At 45.7% G+C, this 14,287-nt stretch overlaps 2 protein-coding genes across 4 annotated transcripts in view; both read right to left on the reverse strand.

Annotated features, from left to right (window-relative positions):
• The window catches only part of wdr26a (WD repeat domain 26a), an 11,036-nt gene extending 7,199 nt beyond the window's left edge, over nt 1-3,837 (reverse strand). Inside the window, exons 1-5 of the mRNA XM_005753460.2 lie at nt 3,154-3,837; nt 2,446-2,545; nt 2,257-2,313; nt 799-935; nt 387-512 (exon numbers count right to left, since the gene is read on the reverse strand). Coding sequence (XP_005753517.1) covers nt 387-512; nt 799-935; nt 2,257-2,313; nt 2,446-2,545; nt 3,154-3,452 — 719 coding nt within the window. The 5' untranslated portion in view covers nt 3,453-3,837. The remainder of the gene's footprint in view (nt 1-386; nt 513-798; nt 936-2,256; nt 2,314-2,445; nt 2,546-3,153) is intronic.
• Nucleotides 3,838-7,566: 3,729 nt separating this feature from the next.
• adcy3a (adenylate cyclase 3a) overlaps nt 7,567-14,287 on the reverse strand; it is a 59,433-nt gene continuing 52,712 nt past the window's right edge. For all 3 annotated transcript variants that reach the window (XM_005753456.1, XM_005753455.1, XM_005753457.1), the window contains exons 20-21: nt 13,493-13,617; nt 7,567-9,158 (exon numbers count right to left, since the gene is read on the reverse strand). In XM_005753456.1, the coding sequence (XP_005753513.1) occupies nt 8,979-9,158; nt 13,493-13,617 (305 nt within the window). In that variant the 3' untranslated portion in view covers nt 7,567-8,978. The remainder of the gene's footprint in view (nt 9,159-13,492; nt 13,618-14,287) is intronic.

The following is a 14,287-nucleotide window of genomic DNA, read 5'->3' on the forward strand; positions in this document are numbered from 1 at the left end:
TTCGTGCAGTTTTTCCTTCCCACTGTCACCAAAGTGCTGCTCATAGGGTCATGTGACTGTAGGGTCTACCTTACAATATAAAGCACCTTGAGGCGACGGCTGTTGTGCATCTTTAATGTAAGATCAGCCAAATCTATGTCAGGTGGGTTTTTTGGTGATTTTGAAAGCACTTGTGATCACACCTGCATACAAAGATCGTTATTACTCATTTGAAATTTTATATCCAGAATATGTTGCTATTTGGAAAAAAAGGCTCCTTCCAGGGACGAATAATAACTGGTCAGGAAATAGATGCTAATGTCAACTGGGAACCAGTAAGAGAATTTCAGAGTGGGTACTGCATATAGGAGTTACTCCTTTGCTTGTCAGCCAGTGTACACACTGACATGTGACCGTGTGAGTCACTGCACTCACTTTGGAGTTTGTCCAGCAGTTTGGTGCGCGATGCTGTGCCTTTGCCCTCCCACTCAGCTTTGGCTCGCAGGTCCTCTGCATGACTGCACATCAGGTACCTACAAACACAAAGCCAGCTACTATCAGAAACACCCACATCAGCTTTTACAGGGAGCACATACGTAGATGGACGTTTTATTGTAAGCCTAATTCCTGTTTGAATTGTTCATGCATCTCAGCATCTTTACAGCTGCCAGTATCTCGAAATGTTTTCAAGGCATCGTGCTTTTAACAAACGACATCTGTCATCCATCATTGTGACGCAAATACCCAGCACACTATATTTCTCCATCATCATCATCATCTCAGAACCACACTCGGCTTCTTCGTGTGCTGTGAACTGACCCGCTCAGGATGTGGATGCGCTCCGTGTTATATTTGAGAGGGGTGAGTTCGGCTCTGAGGACCTGCAGGGCCTCCAGCACCTTCCCGTCCTCCAGATATTCCAGATATTTCTGCTGCAGGAGTAGGAACTTCATCCGCTGTCGGGGAGCAAAAACAAGGATTTAAATGATCACCACGGATCAGCCGACATGTAACAACACGAATCTGTTGCTACTGAGCTTCACGTCTCACGTCTGGCTCTTTTAAAGGAACTTTAAACATCAAGATGAAAATGCAGTTACCAACCAGACTAACAATGGCTGTTCATGCTGCGCCCATCATGTCAGTGTGATACAGTCACTTTGATCTGGGCTGGACGAGTGAACGTCACTGTTCTGTTTAAAGTAGTTTAACTACACATTTAATCCGATTACAAAGAACAGAAGTGCGATTTCAAGGATCTCAGCTACACGATAAAGAAATGTAGTAACTGATCTGTCAGCACGACTCTGTGAGAAATAAGTGTGTAAAACCTCATCTGCACCATCAGAAAACTAGCTTTGTGTTCATTCACAGACATGTTTTATTTATCTGTTTATTTATAGATTTTTCTTTTGGTATTGTTTACAGTCATGGTGTACAAACAAACAGATATTTATAGTGCTGATAGTGTAATTTAACTGTTCATCTGTTATTCAATCACTGTGGTGTAGAATGAGTGGACATGTGGGAGCTCTGAAAAACATGCAAACACAGTTTAGAGTCAAAAATGTGCAGCTTCTCCAAAGACGTCCAGCCGACCAGGCTAATGTCTGAGGCTCCTGGTCTCGGACATTTGGGTGCTGGCTAACTGTCACTACAGTGGCCATATTGTGAAGCAGTGTGTCAGGTTTGCTGTGATCTGTGCCTTTAAGAGTTTGGTGTACAGTAATGTTAATGGTCTTGTCCATTTGTAAACAGCACTGAAGCAGGGGTCATTGGTTTTTATAGTTTCTCTTGTTTATTAAATTAAAAGGTTAAAGGTCACACTTGTTTTTCATTTGGTTTAGTTTGCACGTAGCGGTTAGTTAGCACTCCTTTGGAAGAACTTCTAAAATAAAAGTGCAGTAAACTGTCTTTCATCATTTCATCTCAAACTGCTCTGTGTAATCTCAGTGGATGCAGTAAACAAACCCCAAACAAACCAATGATCATTGCTGAAGTGTGTCGTCTAGACTAAAGTGCTTTGGGTAAGATTAGCGGTGCACCATTCTGTAAGCAAACCTAGCTAGCCAAACTTGCAGGCAGCCATGTTTACTTTAGAACAGCATAGAAGGTGTGATGGTTGCAGTTCTGTTTATAAGTGTACCTGTACGATATGCCATCAATGTACAGTCTGTGCTCGAGGAAAGAGGCTTTATTCTAAGTCTGATTCTGGCTCAGTGTTCAGACTGCAGACTTCATGGTGAACTGATGTTGTCGGAGGTTTGGTCCACTCACCACTATAGCACTAGGAGAATGCATCAGTGCCTTCAGCTCATTCAGGTCACTCTCAGCCTGTATGAAACGGAGAAATACAAACTCATTAACAGACCAGCAAAGAGCTCACACTCAAACCTTTACTACTACGGTGACTACTGTAACAGCCTCCTAAAGATTTAATATGCAGTTCGGAGAACTTGGTTGCACCTTGTCCCACTCTCCTTCAATGACGTGATTGCGAAACTTGGTGGCAGAGGGGTGTTCCAGTCTGCAGCCAGACTCTTGCATCAGGAGGTCCACCGTCTGGCTATGAACAGTGAAAAGAAACATCCACGTTATGACTACGGAGCATGGCGAAGCATCAGCACTCACCTGTGAGAATTATCAACACACTGACTGCAAAGTTGTGTCATGGGTGAAATAAAAAGCTGGACTATAATAAGATTAAGGTCCATCCTTCATATAAAAACGTAACAAGCATTAAAATGCAGAGATGTGTGTCACTTATCACAGAGTCCTTACTGTTACTACACGTAAACACAACGTGTAGCCAGCTATCAAAGACCCACTCTAACCCAGGAAAGTCCCCACGCATGACATCTGTGCAGGACTTTCAGATTTAAATTGCCTTGAGTTGTGCGATCACGTTGGACACAGTATGATGTCTTCCTATTCTGACAGCTCATATAAGATTTGCAGCGTACGGTGATACACAGGTCCGGATACCGTGGGTCGGATACAGTTCATTAGCGTGTATGTGACACTTTGCCCTGAGCGGGCCTACTCCTCTATCGCTCTGCACCTGCAGATAAACGCGGGAGGAAGGATGCATCCTCAGCATCTTCACGGTGACCTGCCATCACCGCGGCTGGCTATGCTGATAACAACACTAGCTACCTGAGCTGGCTCACTTACTTGAGACCTAAATCGTTCAGATGTTGTCCTATGAGCCTGATGACATCCTCCTCGGACTGAGACAGGCGCTTCTTCTTCTTGACACCCGACCCGCCATCCGCCGCGCTGCTGCTGTTGTTGTTGTTGGAGGCGGGCTGGGCTGCCACTCCGTTGTTGTTGCTGACAGCGTTGCCATTGTTGGTTACCGAGATAAGTCCGTTGGAGTGAGCGGCCACGGTGGAGGACGACTCGCCATTCTGAGTACCGTTTCGACAGGAGAGCTCGGAATCCCGGTCCTGTCCTCCACCGTTAGCCTCCATGTTGCCACGGTTTATAACGGCGATATGGTGCGTGTACGAACAGCTGACAGGTCCACGGGGATAAGCAAACCTCTGGTGCGGTTAACGTCGGGCCCACTGACCCAGATGCAGCCGCAAATTGCAAAGCTCCCCCTGCGCCCGAGTCTGTGTTCGGCGGCGTCAGCGTGAACGACAGCCGGAGTTCAGCTCGGAGGACAAAGAAACAAACGGCAGAGTTAATTCGAAAGCTGCATTTTGAGCATTTCGACGGTATTCGGTGCTGTCAGCGCCGTTAAAGCTGCGCTCAGGCTGCGGAGTAGCGCTTGTTATTGTTGCTCTCGGACAGCTGCAGCCCTGATATGGACATACGCGGTGACGTCAGCGGAAATTCCTTCACGTCCTTCTTGTTTGCTGTGCGTCACCGTTAGGCGTCGCTGTTTCCCCGCCTGGGCGCGACCTTCACATCTCCCAGCGTTCGTTTTAAGGGTGACGTGATCATTTAGGCTCTACTGACACGCGTGGATCACTGAAGAGAACACATTGCACATAAAGTCAGACACAGTTGTGCATCATTTAATTAGTCTTTTTTAAATCTATGACAAACTTCCACATTCACACTCGCAGCTGTGCAGTATCATAACATGGAGTTTAATCTCTGTGGAAAGTTGTGGTCTGTGCACATCTGTATACATGGTTCAAGCATGCTCCTAGTTTTCTAACCTGAATGTTTTCTCATTAATTAGCTGATCATCACCGTCCGAACGCAGTCGCTTTCCGGATTTTGAGTAAATCACAAATCAGTTGTCTCAATGGGCTGTGCAGTAATCACGACACTGACATTTATCAGTATAGTTCTTTAATCAGTAAGTGATAACCAACAACTCAAAGGAGAGAGGGCACATTAAATAAGAAAGGATTTAACAAACCAAAACAAAAGATTGGGAAGGCGTGAAAAACGATCAAAATCAGCGCAGTAAGAACCACAGGAGGCGACTTGTTCTTTACTTCTAACACCAACAGCCGGAGTGTGTTTGTGTTCAGCTTAGAAAAAACCCACACAGTTGCACCTAAAACATGGATTCATGTCTGAGCTCATACATTGTTGAAAGTGCTAGTTTGTTCCCAATCCTGAGACTCTTAAAAATAAAATTCAGAAAACAGCCTTAGTCCATGTTACGGCATTCAAACCTAAAGCCATCGTTTCATCATTGGCACTTTCACATGTGTGGAGGAAAAAAGCATCCCTGTCATTTCCAATAAATACATTTAACCAGTAAACACTGTGTAAACTCTATATACAAGAATACATCCTGTCCTCTTCGTTTTTACAAAGAAAAAAGATCACATTATGAAAATGGAATTAAAGGGGAAGGAATGAAGAGCATCTGGTGTGCAGAAGAACAGACTATTGCACTTTCTTCCCTTTTTACAGACAGTAACAATAAACAGAGGAAAGAGCAGTGACTGCTGCTGTTATGTCAAGGCCATCGTGTACGTCGCACTCATACAGAGTTGTTGCTTCCTACTTCCTAAAACACCGTCCAAAACTGGCTCTGAAATGTCAAAGAACTCGTGTCACCTGTCCTGCTGTGCAGGTGGATTCAGGGAGCAGCTGATTCAGTGACTATGAGACTTGGTCAGCTGATGTTGCTTCTCACCCGGCCTCTTACTTCACTCAGTTGCAGTACAATACCAGCTCAACTAAGACTTGCATTCACTGAGCTACAGTGCAATCATGTTTCTCTGGACAAGCTAAAACATCTCATCAGGAGACTGAACCTAAACTGAAGCTATAATAATAAAGCTAATGACAGCACACATAACTATGGGCACAAGTACAGGAAGGGCAGATCTCACTGCTTGTCCCATTTTCTCTCCTGGATACGTCTGTTGGTTCACTGGGGACAGAGATCATGGTGATCCAATCACTGGCTGCTTAAACTGGCTTCAGGTGATGCTGAATGTCATCTGTTTGCTGGGAAGGACCCAGAGTGTGTGAGGGTGAGAGATACGTGTACAGCTCAGGTTGTGGGACCAGTTTCATGAAGAAGAAATGGACAGGTGAGGTTTACTTGTGTCCCCAATTCAATTCAATTCACTTTTATTTATATAGCGCCAAATCACAACATAAGTCGCCTCAAGGCGCTTCATAGATACAGAGAAAAACCCAACAATCATATGACCCCCCACAAGAAGCAGCACTTTGGTGACAGTGGGAAGGAAAAACTCCCTTTTAACAGGAAGAAACCTCCAACAGAACCAGGCTCAGGGAGGGGCGGGGCCATCTGCTGCGACCGGTTGGGGTGAGAGAAGCATGAAGCCTGTAGATCAGAGTTTTCCTCAGTGCTCCATCGGACGGGGAAACAGGTTCTGGCTATTAGTAATTACACCCCAAACAGCTGTTCAGAATAACTATGCTGTTTGGAGTCGTGGGGCAGGGCGGGGAAAGTGCTACACATTGGGACTCGCTGTCTCGTTGTGCATCATCAGTAGGGACGTGGCCAGCGACAGTGAGGGGTGCAAAGGTGCTGAAGAGAAGAGTCTGTTGGGTAGGCAAACCTCGGGGTGAGGCTGGGGGGGGTTTGTCTCATCTCTGCTTTTCCCAGATGATGCAGTTCTGTTGGTTTCATCAAGATATGACCTCCAGCTTGTACTGGGATGGCCGCTCTGGTTTGGGAGCCAGTGGCTGCCCCAAGTGGAGGTATCTTCACAAGAAGAGAGCAGGACTGGTGCACTGACACAAACGCATGACAAGTCTGAAAATGGAGCTGTTAGGGTTAGGGGCCAGTTTTCATGTCAACAGGTTTTTTGGAACCAGTGAGACCAAGAAATCGTATCAGAACTACCAAAACAAACTGAAGACAGGCGTTGACAGTGGAGGGAAACAAACAGGAGAAGCTCGCTTCTACTGCAAAAATGAATTCTTAACATGTCCCAGCTGTCGTGTGCACTTATCCACAGCTTGTCCGCCCACTTCAAAAACACCTCTGCTATCCATCTGACACAGCTTCAAGACACAGAAGCCAGTGGAGCGGTGCGGCTGAGGAGAGCTGGGAGATGTGTCCCATTTCAGAATCGAGGAAAAAACATACATTCGATGCTGCACACGCTTCTTCCACCACAGCAGACGAGCAGCAAACGAGTCTGTATGAGCACACCGTTGTCCCTCACTGGTTGAATCCGACTCAGAGGCAGGACCGGTGAAGGCTGTCAGGCTTTTAGTAACTGAGGATGAACTCCAACATACACGCTGTGCAAACCCACCGTGTGTCCATGTGATGAGGACATGGTGCTTAGTTACTAAAGAGGATTGTGAGCGCACAAGAGAGAAATCTCCATTGTTTTGAAAAAAATCAGATACATTTATGAAAGAGGTGTAGCCCATCAGTGTGTTTCTCATACTGAAATGCTGAACTCAAAGAACTAATCTGGTTACAGAAGCCAAAGATTTGGTCAATCTGCTGTTGGGCAAAAAGACACTGAGCCTATGCTACTCTGATGATCCACAGTCTCAGTGTCTGGTTTACTCCCAACCAGTCCACATGTTGTTGTCTCCCGCCTGTCTTTACAATTAGGATCATTTATTTAAAATGTTTTGCTTAAGTCAAGCGCTTCCTTCAAGCATGCACTCTTTTCCATCAGTCACACAGCATCTGCCTCATGTCACTACTGCGCTACCACGTCCGACCCAGTAACAGTCACAGATCAAGTCTAATCGAATGCAGTCGGATGATCAGGCTGTGGCCACTGTGTGTCTCGTCTGTGCTGAGAAGGAGAGCAGATTTCTCCTTCATGGACTTCCTGTTAAATCCAGAACTGAATTCAAAAGCCTGCTCCTTATATACAGGTTCTTGTGTTAACAGACCTCTCTGCATTAAATCATATCTGTTATTAACCTCTGTCTCTCTTCCACAGCATGTCTTTATCCTGTCTTCCTTCTCTCACCCCCAACCGGTCGCAGTAGATGGCCGCCCCTCCCTGAGCCTGGTTCTGCTGGAGGTTTCTTCCTGTTAAAAGGGAGTTTTTCCTTCCCACTGTCGCCAAAGTGCTGCTCATAGGGGCTCATATGATTGTTGGGTTTTTCTCTGTATGTATTATTGTAGGTCTACTGTACAGTATAAAGCGCCTTGAGGTGACTGCTGTTGTGATTTGGCGCTGTGTAAATAAAATTGAATTGAGTTAATGATCTATCTTACTGACTCACCTCCTGCAGTAAAATTAAAGTTTATGCCTAAAATACATTTTTATTGCTCCAGAGGAGAGATTAGTGTGAGAGACAGAGAGAGAAATGTTTAAAAGTTTGCTTGGACTGTACCAGCCAAAGCTAACAACCTCTGCTGTAACAAAAGCAACACTTCCTTTGCACATGTCGAACATTTACACATACCATGGTTTGCTAAAGGGGAGTGCTTCTTAAATGCATCGGTTTAAGTGCTGAAGCAGAGACAGGTCCTGATGTTTCTAAATGAGGAAACAAAGAAACTATGATTCAACAGAAGGTAGCAGCAGGGAGAGCTTCATGGCCTGATCCAGGAGTGAAAGCTGTGCAGGATGGTAAAGGGACTCGTTTTATACCTCGTGCTCCAGCACGTTTTTTATGCTTATGTGCTTTTTATTTAATGTTCACATGCCAATGGATGCACTGGAGAGCAATTTGGGGTTAGTATCTTGCCCAATAAAGATTACAGCAGGCAGGGAGCAAACGGTGAACCTCGTGATTAGTAGAGGACCTGCTCTACCTCCTGAGCTACAGCCACCCAGGAAGTTAATGGGCCAGTTATCTAAGGATGCAGAGAAATCACGTCAGTAGTATTAGCTGTGTGTCTGAGGTAACACTGTAATACTTTACTATCTGTATATTCAGTACCTGGATTCATTTTAAGCTACAAGTGCATTTGTCATCAAACGGAGTGGTTTATAAAACAAATCTGCACAGATTTGACCCGTGTGGTGTGTTACTGGGTGTTTCATTACACTAAAGTCTCCTTTTGGTAAATGTTTCTGTGCCTATGGTTTCAGGAAGGGTGACACGAGGACAAAAAGAAAAAAACTTCCAAATGATGAATAATTTGTGCTGCAGTATCCGTCCAAAGCAAGAGTTCTGTTTAACCTGTTTAACCCAATATTATGAATTTCCATGTAACTCCTTATTTAAGAAGTAAGAACTTCAAACCTTGACAGCATCATCGATCAGTCCCCTCAGTGTCACAGTCAAAGAATCAGGTTTCCCTTTAATCTCCTATCTGTTTGGTGCCCTCAGCTTCTAATCTTCTCAATTTATTCGAACATCTTGATTTAAATATATACTGCTAAACTGAAATCATCTTCAAAATCAAATACAGACTCTTCTGGCATCTGTACATCTTTCTGTACAGACAGAGAATACACCAGTTCATGTTTATGAAGTTTGTAAATGAATTAGGCTTCGGTTCAGTTATAGTTTCAGGTTTCCCAGGACTTTAAATCAATTCACTTCTTTCCCCTGCACGACTCTTCACACAGCCTATGACCGATGAGTGCATGAGTGTGTGACAGACAGATAAGTCCTCAACTATCCACCACCTGATGTGGCAGAGTGACAGAGGAGCCGTTGATAAATGAGCCTTGTTTGTCTCTTCCCTTCAGAAAATAAGTGAGCAGCTCTCCTTTCCCCTTCACAAAGATGGGCCCTCTCCTCACGAAGCGGAAGCCATACTCCTTCAGGATGTTGTAGCAGTCCTCCACTACCTGAGGGAAACACACAGAGTACAAAAGTATGTCTCATTGCTTTGTACAGTTGGGGAAACAATTCAAAGCTGCACATTCAAAAGCTCCACTGGTTATGTTTGGTCACAGATATGGATGCATCGGCATCTGTCGCCAGAGTCGCGCCACCACATCCGGACTATCTTCTTACACCTGCATCCAGACCTGCTCCAGCTCTTGTACCCAGAGTTATTGCAGCCAGCACAGGTATGTGGGCTACCTGGAACACTTCAACCAGACCACCCCCTCTTTTGCCCAGTAGACCTTATCATGATTCATTAAGCCTGTGCCACCAGCAGCTGGTCATTAGAGTTTCTAACCCAGCATGTTAGAAGTATCTTACTGGTTTCAGCTCTGGGAAGGAGAGCAGCTTAGCCCTGCTACAGGAAGGACTGAGTGATGTTCTTGGTCCTCATAAGCATTTGAGGATTACAAGATCTTATTAGCTCACCTGAAGTTATCAAGTGTGCTAAACGATACATTTGTGACCCAACTGCATATATCAGTGTGCTGAGGGCTCTCGGACAGGAGTACAAGCGAACTCAGTGCCGTCCTGTGCACACCACCCATAAAGGCAGGGGACTCTCAAGCTTTTGAAGCGGGTCTGTCCTGTGGGGATGCTAACTACTGTCAACGGAGTAGCAGAGAGGTAACTCCACTGTGGATCCCATGTAGACCGACTACTTACCAAACTTGTAAATGGTTTTTTACATAAGTGCTTTCTATCTAACATTCACACATTCAGACTCCGATGGATGCATCGTAGAGAAACTTCGGGTTACTATCTTGTCCAAGGGTATATGGAATGCAGACTGGAGCAGCCAGGGATTGAACTACCAACCTTCCGATTAGTAGATGACCCGCTCTACCTCCTGAGCAACAGCCACCCCATAACTTTGGGAATACTGCCCCAACCAAGGCTATTTGCACTTACATCACTGGAGAGGAAAGTCAGTAGGCACTGTCAAACCAAGAACACAGGTACCGTAATTGTCGGCCTATAAGCCGCTACTTTTTAGTCAGGTGCTGCTTTTCTATGGATTGTCCGTGATTTTTGTCATATTGTAAGACGATTTGTTTTGTTTGTTCCGCTGTTGTACGGCACTACCTTGCCTGGCGGAAGGATCGGGGTTCAAGAGTGGTATGTTGGTCACGTGTCCATCCACCAGGCAACATAGTGCTGTACAAGTAGCGCGAAATACAAACTTCAAAGTAGCGCTACGTGTTCAGCGGGAGGCGTGGATGACGAGCGGCGATAAACTTGCGAAAAGCAAGTTGTGCTCAACTCCACCGGTGGAATCTGACAGCGTGGAAAAGTGTGAAAACATCCACGATCACCAACGGATTTGAAGGGCTGGACTGCTGCATGATGGAGAGGAGGACACCGCCACGGCCCTTCTGAGGGTGTTCGACTCCGACACTGACAACGAGGATTTGTTTGGTTTTGAAAGTGACAACGAAGGAAAGAAGCGGAGAGTGGATGAGGAAGCCATCCTGAGCCTGTTTGTCTCCAACACTGGAGGAGAGGACTTTGGTGGTTTCAGTGCGCAGGAAGAAGAGAAAGATGGTGAATGACTGACTTTACTTCTTGTTAAAGCCGTGTCACTGCACCTGAGCCTAAAAGGTAGGCCGAATCTATTGTTCTGGTGTGCTGCAGGTTATTGTTATGTACTACATTTGTTACTCATTTATGAAGCACAGTACATGTTTCGTACTTGTAATTACCGCTACTTGTACATATACCTAAAAAGTTATGCAAATATGTACCCATAACTTGTTTTTCACAATATTAATAAAAGTGATGTCTCCAAACAGCCATCTCTTTCCTGACAATTCGCTTTGTGCATATTCTCTTACATATGATAAGTCAACATTGAAACACCTGCGGCTTTTAGTCAGGTGCAGCTAATGTATGTACAAAACAGGATTTTCCCCTGATTCTAGCTTGTGCGGCTAATATTCAGGTGCGCTTTGTAGTCCGGGAAATACGGTAGTTTATTAGCCACTACCACAAGACCACTTGCTGTGGCCCATCCATCTTCTAAGGCTCGTGTCACAGAAGAAGAGAGAGTGTTTCGATCCCTATTGTGAGGAGCATTACTTGAGAGGATCCAAGGATTTCTCCAGGCTAGACGTGGCCACTGTGGTGGACTGGATCAGAGATACGAATGTTGGAGATGTGACGTAAACATGTTGCTGCATGCTCAAGAAACCCAGCAGCACCTGTGGTGAGCAACGCCTCCTTGCACTACCTGCCTTGCCAAGGCTAAAGAACAAAACCCTAATATTCTTACCATGAATGCTGGATCCAGTGTCATCTATGCTGACCATCACGCTCATCATAGATGCAGACCTCTGCAACGCTGGACGACAGGTTGGAGAGAAAATTGTCTGCTCCCATGAAGTTCCTTGCCCTGCCCAGACAGACAAGGCTGTGGCCCAATAAACCATCGCGACAGTAAGTCCTACAGCTGAATGGAGGATATCACTGGATATGTTCACCAAAGCAAAGCCAAAGGTGAGGCATTAAATATCGAAGTCATTCACAGCACAACAACTAGCCCTAGCTAAACAATCCTGCCCAGTGGAAACAACTGAGAAGAACCACCTACGACTTCCCCTTAAAGGTCTCACCCAGCTGAGACCTATGATCGGATCAGATCACCCTCACCTTATTATTCATGTTTGGCCAGTGATCTGTGGCCTGGAGGGCCAGAAGCAGTCTGCACCAAGCTGGGTTTGGCACTGCAGCAACCCACAGTAGTCTACGACAGTAAGCTGATAGATGGTTACACTCGGCCTTACTCACACAGACATGTGATTATGGAAGGACTCCAGAAGGTCACAGACGTACAACCAGGAGCTCCACAAACTGGAGAAATCTGTGGTGAAGTTGACTCCAGAGGAGGGGGAATGGTTCGACTGGATTCGGTACATTCCACACCATCATGTGCACCACAGCAGCTGTGGCTGTAGCTTACACAAGGACACGGATTGCCACAACTGGCACTTTCCTGACGGCCAGATCCCAGGTAGCTCCTCAGAAGAAATGGTTCATGCTTCATTTGGAGCTCAGAGCTGTTCAGACTACTCTGCAAACTCAGCTTGCTCTACCGCTGCAAAGCACCATGGACTGAATCCACTACTGCGCTGGGTTAGTTGTGGTCTGAGTCCTGTTAAAAGGTCTTCCATTTGTGCTGAAATCCAGGAGCTCACCAGTTCTCCCCAGTGGAAATATATCATACCAGTGGAAAACCTGGATAACGGCGTCACAAGGGGGAAGCAGCTTCATGATCTTTCACCAGCCTGCTGCTGGGCCCCCATGTTATAGCAACAAACCTCAGAGCACTGGCCCTCCCAACCAACACACCTGTCCTCGCTGCAGTGGCTGATCTGCTCACAGAGAGACTCCACGTCCACAAACCTGTATTCTGTCCAACTGGAGCTGACTGCTTGACATGAGCGCCTCAGAGGGATAATCTTTAAGTGCCTAATCATCAGATCTGCACACCTTGATTTGCTGTTGACTCTGTGCTCAGACGCTTTCCTCCTGGCCTTGTGTCTCCTGTCGAGAACACCATTCAATGTATATTCAAATCATAGATCCAATTTCTGAGGCAGGTCTCGAGAGCTGCAGGAGGCTTTCTCCACCATATAGCCCATTCTTCAGGTGCATCTTGTAAATCAGAAGATTACCTTCCATACTAATCCACCACACACATTTCTGATGAACCTGTGAGAGGGAAATAAGGTAAGTCTGCGCTCCAATCATCCTGAGGATCACATTGTTCCTAAGTCACCGCATGGCGGTAGAAGGGATCCTTAATGTGAAACCTCTTGGCTGCGCATCATTGGATACTGCTGATCCATTACATCAACTCTGCTGCTCGTGGGGCAGCAGGACGCCTCACTGCTGCAGGTGGTTTCTGGACAAGGTAACTTCATCACCAGTGGAAGATTGAAGCATCCAGGCCAAACAGACGTCTCAACACACGACCGTGCCATAGGCCAAGCTGTCATAATCGTGCCCCCTCAGTTGCCCAGGGTCATGTCGCTGGTGGAGGAATCAGAAAGATGTTTCCTGGGAAGAACGGTATAGTGCTAGATCACATCTGTATACAACCAGCGGCTGAGCTGGTTACTCTGCCTCAGATGCCAGATGGGAAGTCTTCCTCATAGCACAACAGATACTTTTTGCTGTGATCTTAAAACTGCTTAAAAGAAACTTTACACTATTTATCTGACCTCCTCTCTACAATAATCTCTTTGGAGGTTATTTGAATAAGATAAAGCAAAAGTCTGAAGTGAAGCAGTACCTGGATGTTGCCCATCACACCTGTGGACTCCATGCGGCTTGCCACGTTGACAGTGTTGCCCCAGATGTCAAAGTGGGGTTTGCGAGCACCAATCACTCCAGCTAGCACCCCTCCCTTATTTAGACCTAAAAGAGAGAGTGTTGAAATATGCAACGTGTTGACTTTCATTTGAATTCACTTCAGTCTGTTTATTTAGCACCAAATCACAAGAAAAGTTGCCTCAAAGCACTTTTATGTACGGTAAACACTCGGCAATAATAACAAGAAAACCCAATCAGACACCCTCATATGACCAAACATGTGGTGACAACTGGAAGAAGAAACCCTCTTTTAAAACCCTCCAGTAGAACGTGGCTCAGGGATGAAGGCAGCAGGACAGGACAAAGACACACAGAGTGTATTATGCCCCCAGCAGCCACGGGCAGCATAACTAAGGGAGGGCCAAGAATAAGCTTCATCAAAAAAGAAAGTTTTGAGCTTACATTTTAAAGTATAGAGGCGATATGTCTCCCATATCCAAACTGGAAGCTGGTTCCCCAGAAGAGTGACATGTGCAGCGAGGATGTAACACTATTAACAAGAAAATGGGACTCTGTGGAAGTAGAGGTTAGGTCCTGTAGCTGCTCTGCACTGTGTGGACACATGGCATTGAATAAGATAACAGTGGAGGAATTATAACCTTAAACTTAGTTACAGCAATTTTAGAAAAACATCTTCGTTGTAATTCATTATTATCAGGAAGTCCTAAAAACTCCCTGAAAAGCCTTCAGCTGATCCAAAATGCTGCAGCAAGAG

Source organism: Pundamilia nyererei, unplaced genomic scaffold, assembly GCF_000239375.1.
Source record: "Pundamilia nyererei isolate P.nyererei 1_Seehausen unplaced genomic scaffold, PunNye1.0 scaffold00429, whole genome shotgun sequence".
Lineage (NCBI taxonomy): Eukaryota > Metazoa > Chordata > Actinopteri > Cichliformes > Cichlidae > Pundamilia > Pundamilia nyererei.